The sequence below is a fragment of the Megalops cyprinoides genome, chromosome 22, assembly GCF_013368585.1.
Source record: "Megalops cyprinoides isolate fMegCyp1 chromosome 22, fMegCyp1.pri, whole genome shotgun sequence".
NCBI classification, from domain to species: domain Eukaryota; kingdom Metazoa; phylum Chordata; class Actinopteri; order Elopiformes; family Megalopidae; genus Megalops; species Megalops cyprinoides.
Genome location: NC_050604.1, coordinates 13,420,380 through 13,440,007, shown reverse-complemented (window position 1 = coordinate 13,440,007; position 19,628 = coordinate 13,420,380). Strand labels below are relative to the sequence as shown.

At 46.6% G+C, this 19,628-nt stretch overlaps 1 protein-coding gene across 1 annotated transcript in view; it reads right to left on the bottom strand.

Annotated features, from left to right (window-relative positions):
- Positions 1 to 19,628, bottom strand: part of dnah6 (dynein, axonemal, heavy chain 6) — a 67,675-nt gene that overhangs the window by 46,205 nt on the left and 1,842 nt on the right. The window contains 34 exon segments of the mRNA XM_036516407.1: positions 394 to 576; positions 1,012 to 1,134; positions 1,374 to 1,929; positions 2,555 to 2,662; positions 3,620 to 3,768; positions 4,136 to 4,303; positions 4,640 to 4,777; positions 5,413 to 5,574; positions 6,871 to 7,026; positions 7,153 to 7,278; positions 7,467 to 7,577; positions 7,675 to 7,839; positions 8,133 to 8,355; positions 8,553 to 8,649; positions 9,499 to 9,679; positions 9,999 to 10,118; positions 10,258 to 10,350; positions 10,635 to 10,685; positions 10,786 to 10,941; positions 11,405 to 11,548; positions 11,966 to 12,079; positions 12,589 to 12,717; positions 12,837 to 13,088; positions 13,664 to 13,816; positions 14,212 to 14,363; positions 14,603 to 14,723; positions 15,572 to 15,661; positions 15,784 to 15,894; positions 15,994 to 16,073; positions 16,542 to 16,738; positions 17,469 to 17,586; positions 18,186 to 18,309; positions 18,788 to 18,922; positions 19,291 to 19,558. Of these exon segments, the coding sequence (XP_036372300.1) occupies positions 394 to 576; positions 1,012 to 1,134; positions 1,374 to 1,929; positions 2,555 to 2,662; positions 3,620 to 3,768; positions 4,136 to 4,303; positions 4,640 to 4,777; positions 5,413 to 5,574; positions 6,871 to 7,026; positions 7,153 to 7,278; positions 7,467 to 7,577; positions 7,675 to 7,839; positions 8,133 to 8,355; positions 8,553 to 8,649; positions 9,499 to 9,679; positions 9,999 to 10,118; positions 10,258 to 10,350; positions 10,635 to 10,685; positions 10,786 to 10,941; positions 11,405 to 11,548; positions 11,966 to 12,079; positions 12,589 to 12,717; positions 12,837 to 13,088; positions 13,664 to 13,816; positions 14,212 to 14,363; positions 14,603 to 14,723; positions 15,572 to 15,661; positions 15,784 to 15,894; positions 15,994 to 16,073; positions 16,542 to 16,738; positions 17,469 to 17,586; positions 18,186 to 18,309; positions 18,788 to 18,922; positions 19,291 to 19,558 (5,254 nt within the window).

The window sequence follows — 19,628 nt, the reverse complement described above, 5'->3', positions numbered from 1 at the left end:
GGACGGTCACTACAGTCACACACTGACTACACTGATAATGACAACAACTGCTGATCATCTCCAAGTATACGCAACTGTGCACCAATTTGAACGTGAGTTTAATGTACTGAATGTGTACACCAGAGCTACCAGGTCTTAAATATATTTTCTCTAAGGAGTCAGAAAGCATATAAAAACATTGCCTAAATATATACTACTTTTGTGTGTGTGTGTGTGTGTATACGTGTATTTGTATGCGCACATAAATTCCACTGTGTTGAAAATAATACTCCTTGTAGATAAGTGTGGTATGATTAGTACCATCAGCAGGAACTTTATGTTGTGTTGTATGTATATTCAGCGTGTAACTCAGGGCTGCCGTGTGCAGTGTGGCACAGTGCTTTTGAGATGTACCATTCCGAGGTTGGGTCCACCTGGGCCCAGCAGCAGAGCCTCCAGCAGGCAGCACAGAGTGGTCACCTTGCTGATGTCCACCTGCCCCATGGCCTGGACACAGTTCTTACTGACGAACTGCAGCCCCGCCTCCACATACTGAGCAAACAGCTCCAGCAGGTATGTCTGCATCTCCTCAGAAAGCTGCAGATACAACAGGGACGTTAGGGAAACACCATGTGCATAGCACTGCTAAAACGAACCTAAAATTGGAACACACTGTAGTTGTTGTACTTTGCAGTTCTTTTATAGCAGTGTTGTCTAGCTTTGCCAATGGTATTATTAAGGTTTTGTTTACGATAGTTTTTTTGTCTGTCACCACTTTCTCATCCTGGCTCTCTCATCTTTTTTATCTTCCTCTCCGGTTTGTTTGTCTTTGGACGTGCTCTGTGCAATGTGGACTGCTTGGTTGATTAATTGATTAACTGACAGACTGGCTAATTAAAGAGAGATAAGAGGGAGACAAGGGAAGTATTGAAGTAAAAAACAAAAAACCTTTTCACCACAGAAAGTAGGCCTTGCAACTACAGAGGAACAAGAGAAAAATCAAACTAGTAGTGAAGCACACAATGGCCTTACTCTATCTGACAGCCCTGTGATCCAGGTCTGAACATATGGCATCCACTTGAGTTCACTGGAGTCAATGTATACCATCCCACAGCGACTGACCGTGGCAGGAGAAGCTACAGCCAAATCCTGGACCTGGGAGCAGAAATAAGAGAACAGAAAGTCATTAGGGAAAGGGACTTGTAACCTGTGGGCTGCAAGTTCAAATCCAAACAGGGCACTATTGCTGTACTATTGAGCACAGTACCTGAATTAATATTATAAATATCAAACTCAATGCAATACTGAACCCTATGCAAACTCTCCTGTCTTAAGTCTCAAGGTCCTAAACCCTCAATAAAGACATCCAATGAAATGAATGCATCCAGGCCCACCTCAAACACCATGTGGATAGAGGGCGTGAGCTTGATCCTCTCGCTGTTGGCCAGGCAGAGCATCTTGTTGTCGTCCAGCACGGTGTTCATGTTCTCGATCCACAGGGCGTCCACGGGCCCGTCGCTGACGATCCACTTGTGGTCGTCGCTCTCGTCGTTGACGCCGGCACGCACGCTCAGGGCCATGAGGCCGTCCCGCCACTCCAGCGTCAGCGGGTTCACCTCCCCGTACAGCTCGCCCATGGTCACCGACTTGGGGTTGAGCACGTAGGTCTTGACCGGCTGGTAGAAGGCGCTCTGGTGGCCGGCGCCGTGCAGCGCCTCCAGCGCGTCGGCCAGGATGGTGTAGACGGTGGTCTTGCCGCCGCCGGTGGGGCCCACCAGCATGACGCCGTGCCGCACGATCATGGTCTCGTACAGCTGGATCACCTTGTTGGTGATGCTGGGCAGGGGCTGCAGGCGCCGCCGCACCAGCGAGTCCTCGATGGTGGACTGGAGCACGCCGTAGTCGTGCTCCGGGATGCTCACGCCCGGGAACAGGTCGGACAGGATGCCCCTGCGGGGACGGAGCCGGCCGTGTGACAAAGGAGTTTTGTAATGGACCCAAAAACAGCCTTGTGAAGGTTCAGGCTGAACCCTCGGGTAGACATGCAAAATAAGACTTACAACCCCCAGCAAGCCAAAGCTGAACTCAGATGTGTGTTTGTGGGTGTTACTGCTAACACTTTTTGGCATTTCTGTCTTTGTAAGCGCGTGTCTGTCGAAGCATGTTTCCCTTTGCAGCATTATACAGAAACCTATACAAACACATTCATATTTACACAAACATTAAGATTTGTCTTTTTGAGGATTGTAAGTCTTATTTAGTAAATTTATTGAAGGCTTCGGCTGGTTTGCATCCTACTTCTTCATCCTACTAATATTTCAGCACTACTGTTACATCAGTTTGAATTAGGATTGCATCTCTCCTATCCTTTAAATATAAGAACAAGCTAAACTGTTAACTGTGTGATCATGCTGGGGAAAATGATTTATTCCAGCCCATAAACAACCATGGTCTTTGATTACAACCATCGTGAACCTAGAGAGAACGTTCTTCTGAACAGTTAGATGATTATAGTGTGTGTCAGGACTATGGTTTCTCAACACTCAACACCGCCCGACACCGAAGCTGCATTTACCCAAAGAGCACAGCATCGTCTGTGAGGAACTTGGGGAGGTTGGAGTCTCTCAGCGCACGGATCAGCACCACATCTTCAGACAGGTGTGGGTTCTCTCTCTTTAGGGACCTGGGGCAACAGCAGCATTTCCAGTCAGTGTCTTTGGATAGACCACACATACTGTGGCAATGTGCAGGTCACCCACGGGGAGCTCGAAGGCACCAGGGAAGATAATGATTAATGGCAAACAACTATGCCTCAAGGAGAAGTAGCTAATGACAACAACAGAATCACTCTGAATTCTGTTATAGAAAATGAATTTCAGTGTCTCAAAAAACAACCTGACCTACATGCACACTCTCACTCACTCACTCACACACACACACACAGACACAGACAAGCATCGAGACACACACACACACACACACACACACACACACACACACACACACACACACACACGCGTACACACACACACACACTGACAAGCAAGGAGTCCCTGGTCCCTTTATCTTTGTCTGTTTCTTCAACAGTAACTGAATATGTTCTCCTGAGGGCCAGCTCCCTCCTCCAGCCAAATGGACTAATAGAGATCAAAGAGGCCATGCTGACTGTCCTCCCACTTCATCCATAATTCAGAGCAGCACTCAGTGCACCAGTGCCGCACACACACCTCATGATAATGGGACAGCCTTAATGAATCAGCCAAATCACTGACGCAGACGTTGCACTGAAACACAAGGTCCTCACCCATACCAGTCATTCAACACGTGTTAATGAATGCACTTAGTGAGTCAGGGGAATCTGCAGTGACAAACAATTTCCAAACTGAGGCAAAAGGTGCATGTAAAGAGTCAGAGCTGGAATGGCAATTGAATAACAATGAATTGCAGGATTGTTTGCTGAAAAAAACATTTTCAGATGATTTTTTTTTTTTTTTTGCATGTACTAGACGGTTCTTTTCAAAGGGAAAGTGACGCAATGGTGGGCTCTGAGGGCGAGCTACCATTCCGGCTCTGAGGATCAGTCATCACTGCGGCTCTGAGGACTGACCGCCGCCGTCATGACGGCTCCGATCCCACTCACCCGGCCATGACGAGCACGGACTTGACGGCCCGCATGCCGAAGTCATAGTGGTCCTGTTGGGAGAGCTGCTCGCTGCACAGCTTGTACATCTGGGTCATCTTCCGGGCCAGGGTCTTGCTGGACTCAAAGCCCTCCGAGTACAGGATGACCTGGGCAAGAGGCGAAGGAACACGACAGATGCACCTGATGTTAAATGTTACATAAAGTCCTCTCTGTTTTGCTGATAGAGAGGAACCCTGACCTTTCTGACTCAACACTCTCTCTGTCTGTAAGCCAATGCACATTACATTATTAATGCGTTCAGCAGATGCCATTATCAAGGGAACTTACGATGCTTACACTGTTGCATATTATCCATTTATACAGATGGACTTTGTGGAGGTAATTCACAGGACCTTGTTTAAGGGTATGAAAGCTGTGCCCCACCTGGGAACTGAACCAGCAAACTTGTCCACAAGCTCAATTCCCTCACCCCTAGAGTATCTCGTCTTCCTCTCTATCCTCCCTCTCTCTCACCTCGGCGATCAGGGCGTAGTTCGGCACCATCATGGCGATGGGTCTGAAAAGGGCCTTCAGGTTGTCTGGCAGCTCGGTCCTGCCGGCGTAACCGGGGTTCATGGTGATGAAGGCGGCGCAGGTCATGACTAGCTTGATCTCGCGGCCTTCGAACATGAACCTGGACAACTGGCAAAAAAAAAAAACAGCACTCAAAGACACACACTCAGGATGGAACACCCTATTGGCAAAATCACTTGCTTCTCAAACTAACCTTCTCATAGGGTTTCCTTACTTCAAATCACCAGTATGTTGTGTTCCATCAGCCAGGGTACCAGTCTTGGTAACTTAACAAGATTAACCACCTCGTAATGTGAACCAATGGACACAGGTACACTTTACAATTTCAAATGAGATGACACTATTTAAAATGCTGTTTGCAGGAGTGATTTATGCGCAGATTGTGTTTAGAAGGAAGTCTGAATGGCAGGAGGAGGAGGGCAGGGGTTGACGGAGACCAGGTACCTTGGCCGCCTTGGCATTGCGGATGGTGATGAGCTGTTGGGCGATGACAGACAGCACCTCGATGTCGATGCGGTTGAACTCGTCGAAGCAACACCACGCGCCCGACTGAGCCAAGCCACTGAAGAACCGACCCATCATCTGACCAATGGGGAGGCAGGAAACAAATCAATTCATGAATGACAAGAGCGAGATGAACAAATGTACTGAAGTACAATGCTGTAATATGGAGACAGACAGATGACCCAGCTAAACGGAGAGATGGAAATGAAATCTGTGACATGGGGGCATAAATGTACATGTAAATAAAGCTTGACCAGAGTATAATAATGTATAATAATTAACATCCTCCCTCTGCCCTTCACTTTAGTTATAGCAATATCATTAATTATACAGTACAACATAATGTAATAAAATATAATAAAATACAATAAATCTATCCATAGATTAAATCTATCTAGATTTAAATCTAGATTTAATCTATCCATCCAAATCTATCCATCCATAAAACTGGCAGATTTGCTTCATACACCAGTGTTGTGCTGCCACCTAGTGAATTTATGCTTGAAGTGCACACAATCTGAGGGTGAAAAGGGAAAGAGGATGACACAAAGAGCTCTTAAAACGGGGAAAGGACAAAGAGGCAAAGACACATTATTTATGTGGAGATGGACACAGAGATGATAAAGGGACAGAAGAGAGAATGAGACTCAGGGGAAGAGAGGGAGATGCGGATGCTAACAGAGGCCATAGCATGTCAGAGTCAAAGCTGGTACCTTGTAGTCCAGCCCATCAGAGCAGTTGAAGACCACACACTGGATGGCCAGTGCCTTTGCCAGGTCCTTGGTGGTCTCTGTCTTGCCCGTTCCGGCCGGCCCTGCAGGAGCCCCTCCGAGGTCCAGCTGCAGCGCCCCCATCAGGCACAGGTAGCAGCGGTCCTGTCACAGGCAGAGGTCGGGCTCCATAAACGCTGTGCACTTCTGAACCGGCTCTTTCAGTCAAAGCATCTACTCATCCTCCAGTTCAACTGTATAAACCATTCCCTGTCTCGACACCTCAGCTGATGTGTGGCATTCTGGAACAAAATCCTAGGGGCGGCACTGTAGCATAGTGAGTAAGGAGCAGGGCTCGTAACCGAAAGCTTGCTGGTTTGATTCCCCGCTGGGGCACTGCTGCTGTACCCTTGGGAAAGGTACTTAACCCACAATTGCCTCAGTAAATACCCAGCTGTATAAATGGATAAATATAAATGTAAATGTAAATGTACAAAACTGTAACCTATGTAAGCTGCTCTGGAAAAGAATGCCTGCTACTGCTGCCAATAATGTAATAATATAAAATCCTGTCTATCACCCATGCAGTTGCAAAACATTGGTGATGGTGAAGTGCTTGAGGTCCACGAGAGGTGCTATACAAATATTGACCATTGCAATTATGCATTTTCTGCAATCAAAATGAAGGAATACAATAATGAGCTGCACTTAGACAAGTAGTAAAAAAGAAACAAAATTGACAAGTGAACCCCCCAAGTGCACGCTAACTGCCGACTCTGAAGTTCCATTTCAGTAACGCACTGAGAAGCCTGCCGCTATACAGAGGAGCAGACCCCATTAGTCAAGCTATTGAACCCTCTTTATTTCCCCACAGAACGAGCACATGCCATTCCAACAGAGCTTTGATGAGGGGAACACTGGGAAATGGCAGGCACACACGGAGAGCCGGGAGAGTAAAGAGCATGCTAATGAGACTGATTCAATTAGCAGCCCCTGTCACTAACTCCTGAGAGCTTATGGAGAGAGTTTCCAATTAAAAACATCGCCTCCAAACAGCACACATATACACACATGCAACACTACACATGGATGCACACATTGACATGTACATTGCACGTCTACGACGCACGCACGCAAATACGAGCACCCAAACTAGTCCACACACATAACATACACACACACACTGACAAACAAAAACATGCATGTCTGTGTATTCCTTTCACTACTAGTTTGCAAAATGTCTTGGATAATTACGCAACTGGCTACAGCAGTTCACAAATTGAAACAGAAATTCACAATCTGAAAAGGCTATATTCCAATATTCCAATATTAGTACAAATGGCATTAGGCATAGTAGAATGGCCTGTGTATGTGAAAACCACAATAGGAAGAGACATGATTACTCATCGCATATTCCGGTAGGTCATGTATTGGCAATAAGGAATGAAAGAGATGGCTTACAGTGAGAGGCGTGATGACGAGGCGGGGACAGGCGCCCAGGTACTCGTAGCCGTAGATGTACTGGGACAGCGCCATCTTGGCCACACAGTTGTCCAAATCCAGGTCCCAGTAATACCGCAGCTGCCTCTGCCACTCAAAGTTACTGCTTGAATCCACCTACAGCCACGACCACAAACACAATAGGGAGAACTGTGGAGATCATTTTCCCATAATCCTCTGGGGTGAAACGCATAGCACAGGCCTGTTTGAGCAGGAGCGCTCTGGACGGAGGACAGGGGTTACCTCCTCCTTGACAAGGTCTGTGACGATGTCACGGGCGTGCACGTCGACGGTGATGAGGGCGGTTATGATGTTGCGGTGCAGGCTGGGAAGCTGGCCACGCACCAGCGAAGCCAGCGCGTTTAGTCTCTGTGCAGTCATGTGGCCAAAAAAGGAGTAACAAAGGAACAAACATGAGACCAAACCAGAGCCAAACCAAAACTGAGGGAAAAACATTGGTGCAAGGACAGAAAAAAATTCAGGAACTACGGAATAAGGTGGATATTGAATTCAAAATTGCAAACATTCCGGAAATTTGCATTGTATCTGTGCTGTACCTCAAAGTTGATTATTTCAAACTCCTGCAGGGCTTGGAAGTGGTCATGGTCACCTTCCAAGCAGTTGTCCAAGTCACGGCACCACATAAGCTGGGAGATAGTGAGCACGACCTGGAGGACAGACGCGAGGGTTTTTTTCTTTCTCACAGTATTCTCACAGGTAAACATTATGAGTGCTGTATGCATTGCTGTTGGTCAAAGGCTTCACCTGGGAGGGGTGTCCTGCCACCACCCACTCCACCCTGGGTCTGTTCTGGTAGTCGGCGATGGCGGCCTTGCTGAGGCGTCTCAGGGACGAGAACATGGCCTCCTCCACCTTCCCCAGCCAGTCCTCCACATTCCCACGAGCCTTCAAGCCCTTACCCAGGCCCACCTGCGCCAGACACAGGGACAGGCCCGACCCTTTCTTTAACACGACACTGCAAGCATGGAACTCTACAAGGCATGAGTGTAAACAGCAGTATTCTCGATTTACAGAATTTGTAGAATTGCAGCAGACCATACACAACATCTGTGTTGCCATAAAGATATTTAGCATGCGTGTGTGTATGTGTGTGGGTGTGTTTGTGTGTGCATGGGAATGCAAACATGCATGGTGGTTTTGGGTGTAGGGAGTCAGAAAGAGAAGAAAATAAGAAAATAGCAAGAAACCCCAGAGGGACACACTTTCTCTCCTTCGGGAGACACCATGGCCAGAATGTCATTGGTGTAGGACTTCTCTTCTGCCTTGGGGGCGACGCCCTGGGCCTTGGAGGGAGGGCGGGGCAGGAGAGCGAACTCCAGACGGGCGATGGCGTCAAAGCACTTGCGTAGGTGAGGCTGCACAGCCTGTGGGTTCCGCGTCTGCGCCAGGATCTCCAGCAGCTCATCATTTGACAAGAAGTAGAACCTGCACGTCCACATAGTACATACTCTGTGCAGCTTACTATGATATATTGTGCCTCAAAGGCTAGACCAGCATTTGCATGTCATTCTATACGATGAAAGGCTTTAGCTTAATGGCTACAATGAGATCATGCAAGCCCCACAGCCAGGATTTTCAAACAAATGCACATATTCCATTCTCTTTGAGTACCTCTCACTGACCTGGGAAAGATGACTCTCTTTGACTCCAGATACGCCTCTAGACATTTCTGTATCTGGTCCAGTAAGGCATTGTTATTCTGGAAGATTTCCAGTAGACCTGACAAAAAAACAAATAAAAACCTCTAAGAACTGGTGAAATTTACATTTACATTTACATTTATTTATTTAGCAGACGCTTTTATCCAAAGCGACTTACAAAAGTGCATACAGTAAGTACAGCGACAGTACGGGGACAGGATGTGTACAGTTCCACAATGAGACAGTTCTCAGCTGAGTGTAAGGTCTGTTTGAGGACGCAGTACTATCAGATTTGTACAATTACAGCCTATAGGGCAACTAATACGATACACTTTCAAACGGCAAACTTCAACAACTTCAAACGATTCAATAGTCATGGGACATATTTTGACCCAAAATTTAATACCAGTACCCTTTCGGTTAGTATAATTTGATCATTTTTCAAAAAGAGAAGAGAATGCATGAGCTGCTTACTTCCAGAAAGATTGAGGTATGCCTGCATAAGGCATGAAGACATACGATTATGCAAAGAGTGCCAACTATTTCCTCATTCAATTATCTGCTTATTGGCAAATGCCCATACCAATGTACTAAAGAAACTGAAGCATAAAGCTCAAGTGTATGACAGCATCCCATCTTGGATCTGACCCCGCAACCTTGCGGTTACAAGCCTAGTTTCTCACCAATGCACTACACTAGCCTGTCTCAATGTAAAGACATTTCCGTCTGGAAGAGTCACGCTGTTAACTTGTCCATACTCTGAGACTATATGTTAGAGCAGAAAAGAGCTAAATTAGCCAGTGTGATTGGACCAGAGCTCAGAAAGAAAATCCTATCAATGTTCATTATGATGTAGTACAAAACAAGGTGGCCCTATCCACACTTAGAACCTCTCAGGTTCTTTGACAGGACTTGGTGCTGCGCTCACCTGGCTTAGTGGCGGCACGCAGGGCGTTTGGCATCCGGTTCACCTTCCTCATGATATCCTTCCAGGACTTGTCCACCTGCAGGAACATCTTGGCCTCGGTGGGCAGCTGCCTCTGGATGTCTGGGGCGCTGAAGATACTCTCCAGATACAGCCAGTTCCTCTGGCACGTCAGCCACTCATCCTGAGTCACAGTGACAGTGAAGAACCCACACCGTTACACTTTATGAGGGCGTGCTGTTTGCTGAGATACAGATTCGTACTGGCGTTAGCTAAGCAAAATTTAACTGTTAAAAGAACAGCAACACCAAAGTAACAGATCAATCAACATCAACAGCACCAAAGTAACAGATATTACATGATGCATCAGTTATTGCCACTTCACAACATAAAATTGCAAGAATTAATAACTAATATATGTGGTATACTTTGATCTTTAACCTGAGTGTGGTGATGTTAGCTCTCAGAGAGTATTTAGGCTGAGTGAGTCCTGTTTCTCTTACCAGAGTCTGGCTGAACAGAGCCAGCTGCTTCTGCCACTCATTCACCCGCACCCTGATGGGACCCACATAGCGCGAGGATGCCAGGGTCCCGACATTGATCACGCTGTCGTCCAGGAGCACCTGCGGAGGGCATGCGGCAACAAGCACCATCAGGCCACCATCAGGTACCGGCACTCTACAGGGGCGCGTTAATACACCCAGCAGCACTGGCGCTCTGACGCTCACAAAGCTGTGGAAGCCATGATGTCACAGGCCTCACCTGAATCTCATCCGTTCCCCCGAGAATGAACACGTCCTTAGAGTCGCGATGGGGCAGCACCACAAACTCAGCGGTCTTCCAGGATTCCTCCACCTGACACAGAGGAAAAGATGGAGTGACACTCAATTTCAAATCATATACTGAGAGGGAGGAGAAGATGAAGAAAAAGAATATATAAGACACATCAGCCAGGAAAACATCAAGCATGTGCACCGAAAGTGAATAGAATTGACATACCTGACATGCAGATATACAAATGACATGCAAGAGGAACAGACATCTGAAAATCTTTTCTTACTAAGGACCAATGCCTTATGGAAATAGCCACAACAAAAATGGCCACTCCTCCACTCCTTACACTCTCCCACCCTCCTCACCTTTTTCAAGATGATCTCCAGAGAGGCCTCCCCTGAAGCCTGGCCTGACACCTTTGGAAATCAAAGCAGAATTGATCAAAGATCAGTCCTTACAGGGTTGGACACTCTTGGTATTTAGTAAAGGTGAGACTGCCTGACGGGACCGGCTGACCTCCTGGATCTGGTCGGCGAAGCTGAAGATGTCAAGCTCCTGCAGTGTGGCGAGTGTGGGAGGCCCCTCCAGCAGGTTGGCATTCACGATCCGCTCCAGCATGTCCCAGTGCCGCTTCTTCAGGGCCGGGTTCCTCAGGTCTGTGATGACGGCGAGCTGACACACACACACACACACACACACACACACACACACACACACACACACACACACACACACACACATCAGTTAACACATAAAGGGGTTAAGGGGCTTCCTTGGTATTCTCAAGGTATGCCTACATACACCATGAGAAGATTGTCTGGGAACTGACAAAAGCACCACGGAATTCTAAGTTCAAAATGCTCGCATGTCAACTTTAGCATTAATGTTAAGAACATTCTTGTCAGAGACATCTGATAACATTAGTGTTAGCAGCTTAGACATGTGCAACTCAATATTGTAAGATCTGCAGTTTTGCTGACAATATGGGTGACAGCTTCTGGGGGACATATTTAAGAGTCGCACATGTATGTCCCTTTCCTGTAGCCATTCTCATCCACTGATTGGGGTTACATTTAAAAAGTTCCCCATGCTGAGGATGAAGCGAGGGCTGATGAAGGCCTCCTGCTGCACACACCTTCTCTCTCATGGTCTCCACCTGCTCCTTCAGCTTGGGCACCACGCTGCTGGGCGGCAGGCCCTTCTCCAGCTGGCTGATGTACTTGATGTACTTTGTCACCTGAGCGCTCAGATCCTCAGGGTCCAGGTCCTCAAACTTGCTCTGAAAGCAAAAAAAAAAAGAAAGAAAGAAAAACGACTGCTTCAGTGTGAAGCTTTTCAACTGATTTGAATACTGTACACATTTACGTTTTAATGGGAGAGCTACAGTATGAGTTCTAAAAAAATAAACATAACCATTTGATTTTACAGAGTATCAACAACGATCTGTTGTGAAGAACTGATTAAGACACAGCACATGGAAGCATGGCCGATTTCTCTAGCAGCAGGAATCGATGAGGTGCAGGAAGCAACTGAGTACTCATTAGTGACCGCTCCTCCACTAAAAGCCCTCAAACCAAAGCAAAGCGCAGGTGCAGTCTCGGCGCTCTCTCCCTTCGCGCGGCAGCCCCGGGAGGCACGGCTGCGCAGACGATGGTGCACCGCAGTAAAGCGGCCACCGTGGTCTGTTCACTGTCACCTCCATCCAGGTGGCCTGCAGCACGTCCCACTCCTCCAGGGAGTCCCAGAGCAGCTGCTTCAGCTTCACCTCGGCGGTCAGCTCCTCCAGATCGTCGTACCTCGTCACCTCCACCTGGGGAGGGGGAGATCGATGTGAACCTCTCTCCGCGGATCGTATGCAGCGGCAGGAGGCGACAACACCGGTTTACAAGGTAACTACTCTTCTGCAGTCTATTGTCACGGAAAGAACTGTGGAAGTTAGGCTGGCGTTAACTCTTTGAGACGTAAATTCAAGCGACTTACATATGTATTCCTCGATGTATCTGTTATTCACAAATAGGGTTAAATAGACCCCTTCTACATATGGGATAGTAGAATGGAGGTGATATGAATATCTTGTGATTAGATCTAAGACATTCCAAGGCAGGTAGCTGATGAAAAGCACAGTACTTAGAGTAATTAAAGACCTGTAGGTCTGCAGTTGTCAATAAAACTATTGGTCTCTCAAATATGCCATGTTTCTGTCTTCACTAATTAATGAGCATAAGAGAAAGTGTTTAGATAGAGAGATATTCTCATTTGTTGCCGCTGTGACAAAATTCTGGGATATGAGGCCCTCTAGTGGAAAAATGCATGCACTACCTTGAAGTTCTTTTGGAATGACTTAAACTGGGAGGCCTGTGATTGCAGCTCGTCAATGGAGATCTGAATCTCTCCCAGCAGAAGCTTCACCTTTGGCCTCTCTGCATTAACGTCCAGGATCAGCGCATTCTGGAACAGAAAAGAATTTGTATTCAAAACGACGCACATATAGAATTTATGCAGGTAATAAGATCTCTGGAAAATCAGTAACGGATAAGAGCTGTAAAATCATTCAGCTCTGGGGTTACCTGCGCCTGCTCCTTGACCCTCCTGACCTCCTTGTTGAGCTCGGCGATGTCGTGCTGCAAGTTCTGGCAGAACTTGCTGATGTTGGCGTCCTTCTCGCCCACCGCCTTGTCGATGGCGCTGCGCACCTTGGAGATGGACGGCTTCAGGGTGGCGTAGACCGCCATGTCCTCGGCCGCCGTGGGGACGTGGTACTGCTCGATCAGCTCAAACAGGCTGGACACCGTCTCCGATTGCACCTCCACTATCTCAATCTGATGGTACATAATGGTGGTCAGAATAACCATCCGAGGGAGTTGCTTCGGTATCTAGCACCTTTAAGAAAGATCCTTCACCTAGATCGCTCCATAAAATACCCAACTGAATAAAGACATGACATTTGCTTAGCAGATGGTCTTATTTAGACTAAAAGAGCTTATGGTTTTTACGTAATTCATTCATACTGCTGGATATTTACCCGGAAATTTAACCAGCAACCTTTGGGATTCAAGCCCTGACCCCCACTATTACTACACACTGCTACCATAAAAATAAAAAAAATCATCCTAAACAGGTAATGTAGTGTAACATTGTTAATAAATACTACATTACTGTCATTTACCAGATACTTTTATCCAGAGTGACTTATATAGGTTCCAATTTCATCCATTTATACAGCTAAATATTGAGACAATTTTGGTTAAGCACCTTGCCCAAGGGTACAACAACAGTGCCTTAGTGGGGAATTGAACCAGCAACCTTTCAGGTACAAGCCCTGCTGCTAAATGCGTTATTCATATAAACAGATGAGTATTGAAGCTTTACTACAAGATGACTGCCAGGCTTTTACCCTTTCTGAAATCTCCTCCAGGAAAGTCAGGGAGAGAACGAACTCAGCAGTTGTCGCGGGCGTGGTCATCAGTTTGAACTGTGCATCCTGTGCTTCAGCGATGATGTCATCCATCCTCTTCTTGGCCAAAACTGGTAACATTTTGTTAATGGCCTGCAAACCACAGAGGGCAACGTAGTTATGAAAATAGCCATGATAATACTTTATTCCCTTGCCTAAATTATTGTTTGGGAGAAACCCTTTTTGTCTCTTTGACTCTGACTTTTTACCTCTGTCTCTCTCTGTCTCTTACATCTCCTGGCTGTTCCTCTTTCTGCCTCACTGTTTCTCAGTCTCTCTCTATCTCTCACTCACTCCCTAGCTGTTTCATTCTCACTGATTCTCTCTCTCACGCACTCCCTGTCTGTTTTTTTCTCTGACCATTTCTCAATCTCTCTCTGTCACACACACACACCACACACACGCACACACACACGCACACACACACACTCCCTGTCTGTTTCTCTCTGACACTCTCTCTTTCTCTGACTCTGTCCGTAGTTTGGCACCTCAAGGCAGCGTAGTGGGGACGGTATCAGCGTCTCTTTTAGCTGCGTGGTGTCAATCAGCAGCAGGCCGATCTTCCTCTTAGCTCTGATGTTGATGGCCTGCTCGTGTTGGCCATGGTACCTCTCCAGTCTGTCCTTAAAGAAATCCACATCTGCACAAGGACCACAAACGAAAGGAGACAGCTAATCAATGGCGAGACAGTGTTTTGAAAAGGTCAAGGGACAGTAATAGATACAGCGATAAGAGCATGTAAAAATATAGATAAAATAAATACACAAATGCTGAAAAAATGAAAAAAAAAGAATGACAATGATGACAGTGCTGGGTAAAAATGCACAAATATACTATTCATCCTCCTATATATGATATTCCTATAGCGGACACCAGTACCATGATCCTCCTCTTCTAGTGCGTCGAGGTCCAGGCTCTCGTTCTCCTTGAAGAAGAGGCGGACCCCATCGAAGGTTTGGGCATACATGTTTGCAGAATCAAATGCGACCTGGAGGGCTTCCTGGGAAAGAGAGCGAGGAAGTGATGTGCCAACATTGTTGCCATTTCCCTACGGTGCCACTATCTCCCCAGAAGGTGACAATCAGTCAAAGGCATCACAGATTGATGTGCTAATTAGGGCTGCATTTACATTTACATTTACATTTATTTATTTAGCAGACGCTTTTATCCAAAGCGACTTACAAAAGTGCATACAGTAGGTACAGCGACAGTACGGGGACAGGATGTGTACAGTTCCACAATGAGACAGTTCTCAGCTGAGAGCAAGGTCTGTTTGAGGACGCAGTACTATCAGATTTTTACAATTACAGCCTAAAGGGCAACTAGTACGATATACTTTCGAACGGCAAACTTCAACAACTTCAAACGGCACAATGAGCGTCAGGGTAAAGGCGGCAACAAGAGACAATTTAAAAAGCACAGCAATTTACGACAGCACTGATGGGGGGGGGCAGCAATTGTGTGCTGGGTCAGTCCAGGTAGAGTCTGAAGAGGTGCGTCTTCAGGCCCCGTCTGAAGGACTGGGGTGAAGGAGCTGTCCGTAGCGAGACCGGGAGTTCGTTCCACCACTGGGGAGCGATGTAGGCGAAACGCCGATGTCTAGCAGAACGAGCACCTCCTGCCTTGACCATGCAGGGAGCAAGGCGTCCAGTTGCTGCTGAGCGTAGGGGTCGGGCTGGTGTGTAGGGCTGGATGAGTTCTTGGAGGTAGGCAGGGGCTGTCCTGTTGACTGCATTTACTATGATCATTGTTTCCACCACCTGGATGCCATGGCAGACCTGAAACTTTGACTATTAGAAAACACAGCCTTGGTCACATGATTACGATAGCCCAGATGGTCATTGTTACCTTTATGTTCTGGATGACAGCCTGCAGGTGCTTGTCTTCCTCCAGCATGGCCTCCACGCTTGGCCCGTCTCCACATAGCTTCTCCTCCACCTGCCAGAACATTCATACACTCTCAGTGCAGTTGGAATCAGTATGATGGCATGAGATTCATACCTATAGCAGACATATGGATGAACTAGCAACAACATCATAACACATTCATTGTCTTTCACCTTGCCATTGATTATGGGCTGGGTGAAGGCGTTGAAGTAGCTGTCAGGCGCTAGGGGATCCATAGACAGCACCGTGTGCTGGAATCGTTGGACGATATCAGAAATGCAGGTCTATCCGGAACAAGGGAAAAAGAAAACAGACCAGATGAAAAGAAAACTTCACCAGCAGAGAGACGTTTCCCTGAGCCCTTAGAGGTGACCTCCACAAACCTGGAAGTCCTCCACTGATGGCTCGAAGGACAAGGCATGCGTCTCCAGCATCAGCTTTGTCACGAACATGGGCAGTGTGGCTGGGTCAGGCTTCTGATCAAGGGAGAGATGGAGGAGATGTTGAGGAGAGGTAAGGAGGAGAGGATATTCATGCAAGAGATCCAGTCACTGTAATTCAGCGCAACATAAAGTCACTCTTTTACCCAGGTGGTATCAAACAAGAAAATGAGGAAATGAGATGCAAATCAGTTGTCCAGGCTATAATATCATGTTTTCAGGTCAATAAGCATGTGAAAATGAACCCCAGGAAAAGCTCTGTTAGATGCATCAGGCACAAAAGACAGATTCACACATGCTTGGTCCACCCAACCAAATTATTTCCCTGGGTTTTAATTTCTCACAGATCCAGCCTTTCCCCTTACACATTTTGGAATGTGACGAGAACAACTGTATGCAGGTCATGATGGAATTTGACATTTTATATAGCTATGTTACAAGATTCAAAACTGGGTTGTGTCTGCTAATGCAATACAGTTTAGGAAAAACACTGATGTGAACTGTTGGTTGCATCTATACCTTCTTTTCCGTGTCATCCCCAGTCTCTGGGGCATCCCAGCTCTGGATGAGCTCCTGCGGGGGGGTGCACTGGATCTTCTCCCTCAGGATATTCAGCAGTGTGGTGACAGAGTTGACCACCAGAATGTGCATGGTGTTCACAATCAGGAAGTCAGCCAGCCGGATGAAGCTGCAGGCAACAAGAACTATCATCATCACTCCTGCTATTCCCGTTCACATTGCTCACAACACATTTGTTTGATGTGACCATTATGAGTTTGCCTTAAATAACCATTAACTGCTTTTGCAGCTTTATCACCAAATAATACAATTCTATAAAACCAAACAATACAACTATTTGCCCAACCAAGGATAATTTAGAATTAGTCTTCTAAAAATGCATGTGATGAAACTGCATATATACATATAGAAAATACACACACTGTCAAACATAGCACAATAGTTGTCAGTGTAAAGTGGAAAAGACTTCAGCGCCAAACTTCCATATTATTACTACATTACTGCTACATTATTAAAAAATATACATTTACATTTACATACATCTTTCCACTTTACACTATGCACCAAAAAGAAAAACTTACAAATCTTAGCCTTGTACCAACACTCTAGTTGGCATGTCTATCAAACCAGTTTGCCTGTAAAAGTTTTGACAGCCCAGGTGTCACATAGCTCAGGCAACTTTGAATGGGTATGAGGGTTAGTCTATAAGTATCAATGGATAGTCATATTTGAAGGGCAAATACCAAAGAATAGCACAAAAAACAGACCGAAGTGGACGATCATTCCTTTGCAACCCCACTGGCTAATCAAGCAATCAAAATATGATTTTATTTTCATTAACCACAGAAAAAGGGGATGGGGTGGGGCAGTGGGTGTGGCCTGAGAAGACAAACACACACCAGGTCAACCTCCTGCACTGAAACCTCTTCTTGGCCTGCTCAGTGTAGCTCATCTTCTCTGATGGCTCTTCAAACAGCAGATCCATCTCCTGCGAGATCCTGCTCTCATCCCCCTCCCCTGCGGACAATGAAAGTCATAGAGGTGTCTGGATACTGCAATATCTGCTGGGGATTTCAACGGATAGTTAGATTGCTGTTTTTTTTTCACCCAAGGTGCACTCTACACCTCAAGGAGTACACAATGGGAATCGTATTTTTTTTAATGTAACCACAGTGAATGGGTAACAAAACTGCAGCTCTTGATCCAAAAAAGCCACTGAGACATTTAATTATCCCACACCCAGAGTAACTTGTATTTTACATTTAAATAGCTGGATGTAATTCTGGCTAAGAATCCTGCTTGTCAATAGCAGTAGCCTACCCAGAACTGGAACCTGCAACTTCCTGCTTATAAATTCAGTTCCTTAACTCCTACACCCTATTGAGGTTCATGAGGCATTTCTCTCCATGACTAACTCAAGACACATGGCCACAGCAGTGATAATAGCAAATGATAAGCAATCACTTAATACTATGCTATTTAAAAATTATCTCGAGGTAAGTGCCTTTGCAACAGTAGTCCCCCGATCATGATATGAACATTTAACCTGTAACTTACAAGTCCACTTGTCCAACCACCACCCCCCACTGGCAGCCCCCTTGGGCGTGTAAGAGTACCTGGAGACTCTGACTCGCAGGTGCTGTAGTCCGGGGTGAATCCCGCCTCCCGCAGAGCAGTGCGGCAGGCGGTCCTTGCCACCTCCTTCACCAGTTCCCTGAACTCCTCCAGGCGCGCAGACACCTGCAGACAGCACGGCCAGGTAACACCCACACACCATGCCTAGGCCTAGCCCCTCACAGGCCTGTCTCACACACGAGGAACTCAAAAGCACCAGGAAAGATAACGATTACTCAAAAACAAGAGTGCCCTTGTTTGTTGTTGGAACTCTAGCTGATGACAACAATATCACTTTAATTTCTGCTATTCCAAAACTTCCTGAAAGCATATTTGTGACAACTAACGACCAGTCATGGGATCCAGTCCATTAGTCTGATTATTTTTATAATTGTCTTGTTCTAAAAAACAAGCAACAAAAAACCTAAAGGAATACCCTTTTGTTCCTCTAATCTTTGACAGGCGACATTGTCATTCATCGTAAAAGGCTGCGGTTTTCCGATGTTAGCCTATAAACGAGGCCACTTTTTCGGCCCAAGATACCATGTTGCCAGACCTCTACGTTTTAGTTAATCATACGCTTTGATGAATTCACCCCACACACCTCTTCCAGCTGTTTGTACTGGGCGTGTTTGAACTCCTCCAGCGTGTACGTGTGCCCCTTCGCGATGCGGCAGAGCCCCATGTCGCTGATCCGGAAGCACATCTCGCGGATGTCGACCAGCGCCGGCCGCAGAGACTGAAGCAGCATCGACAGAAACAGGGGTCAGAAGGTCAGAACCCCTCTGTACCTCTCTCAGTGACATTCCTCAGTGTTACTAGCACCGAGCAAGCAAGGCTTGTTTTCACTGCAGTAAATTCAGTTGTGATAATTCTTCAGACTTCAAATGTTACGCCATTTATGCCCCTTTGAAAAACATTACCCAACGTAACGCTTACGTGTATTCGTTCATATGAGTGTCAATTAATATGTAATGGATTTTTATACAATACTAGTCAGAAGTTTGGTACGCTTGGTGCAAATGTAGACAGCAACAATAATAACAGTAAAAACACGGTAACCACGTAGTCAGCCCTCTGATACTCCGTGACGCTCTCAGCGCTGACCTCGTTGACGATGAAGAGGTGCCGCTGCAGCGTGTCCTTGCACAGGTTGAAGTTTTTGGAGCGCACGTTGGTCCGCCACACGTGGAAGGCCTTCCACTTGCGGAAGCGGGCGAAGAGCGGGATGGTCAGGAGCTGGCAGTGGCAGCGGTACTCGTACTCCCAGCGCTCCAGCGTCATGAAGTCCACCTTCCCGTTGTGGACGTGGGTGACCCCGCTCTGGCTGATGGTGTAGTACTCTGCCTTGTTGATGTTTGTGTAGGTCACCACCCTGTTAGAATGTTCCAGGTTTGTACACTTGAATAAAATCACGCTATGGACTGTATAAAGGTTTTTTGCTG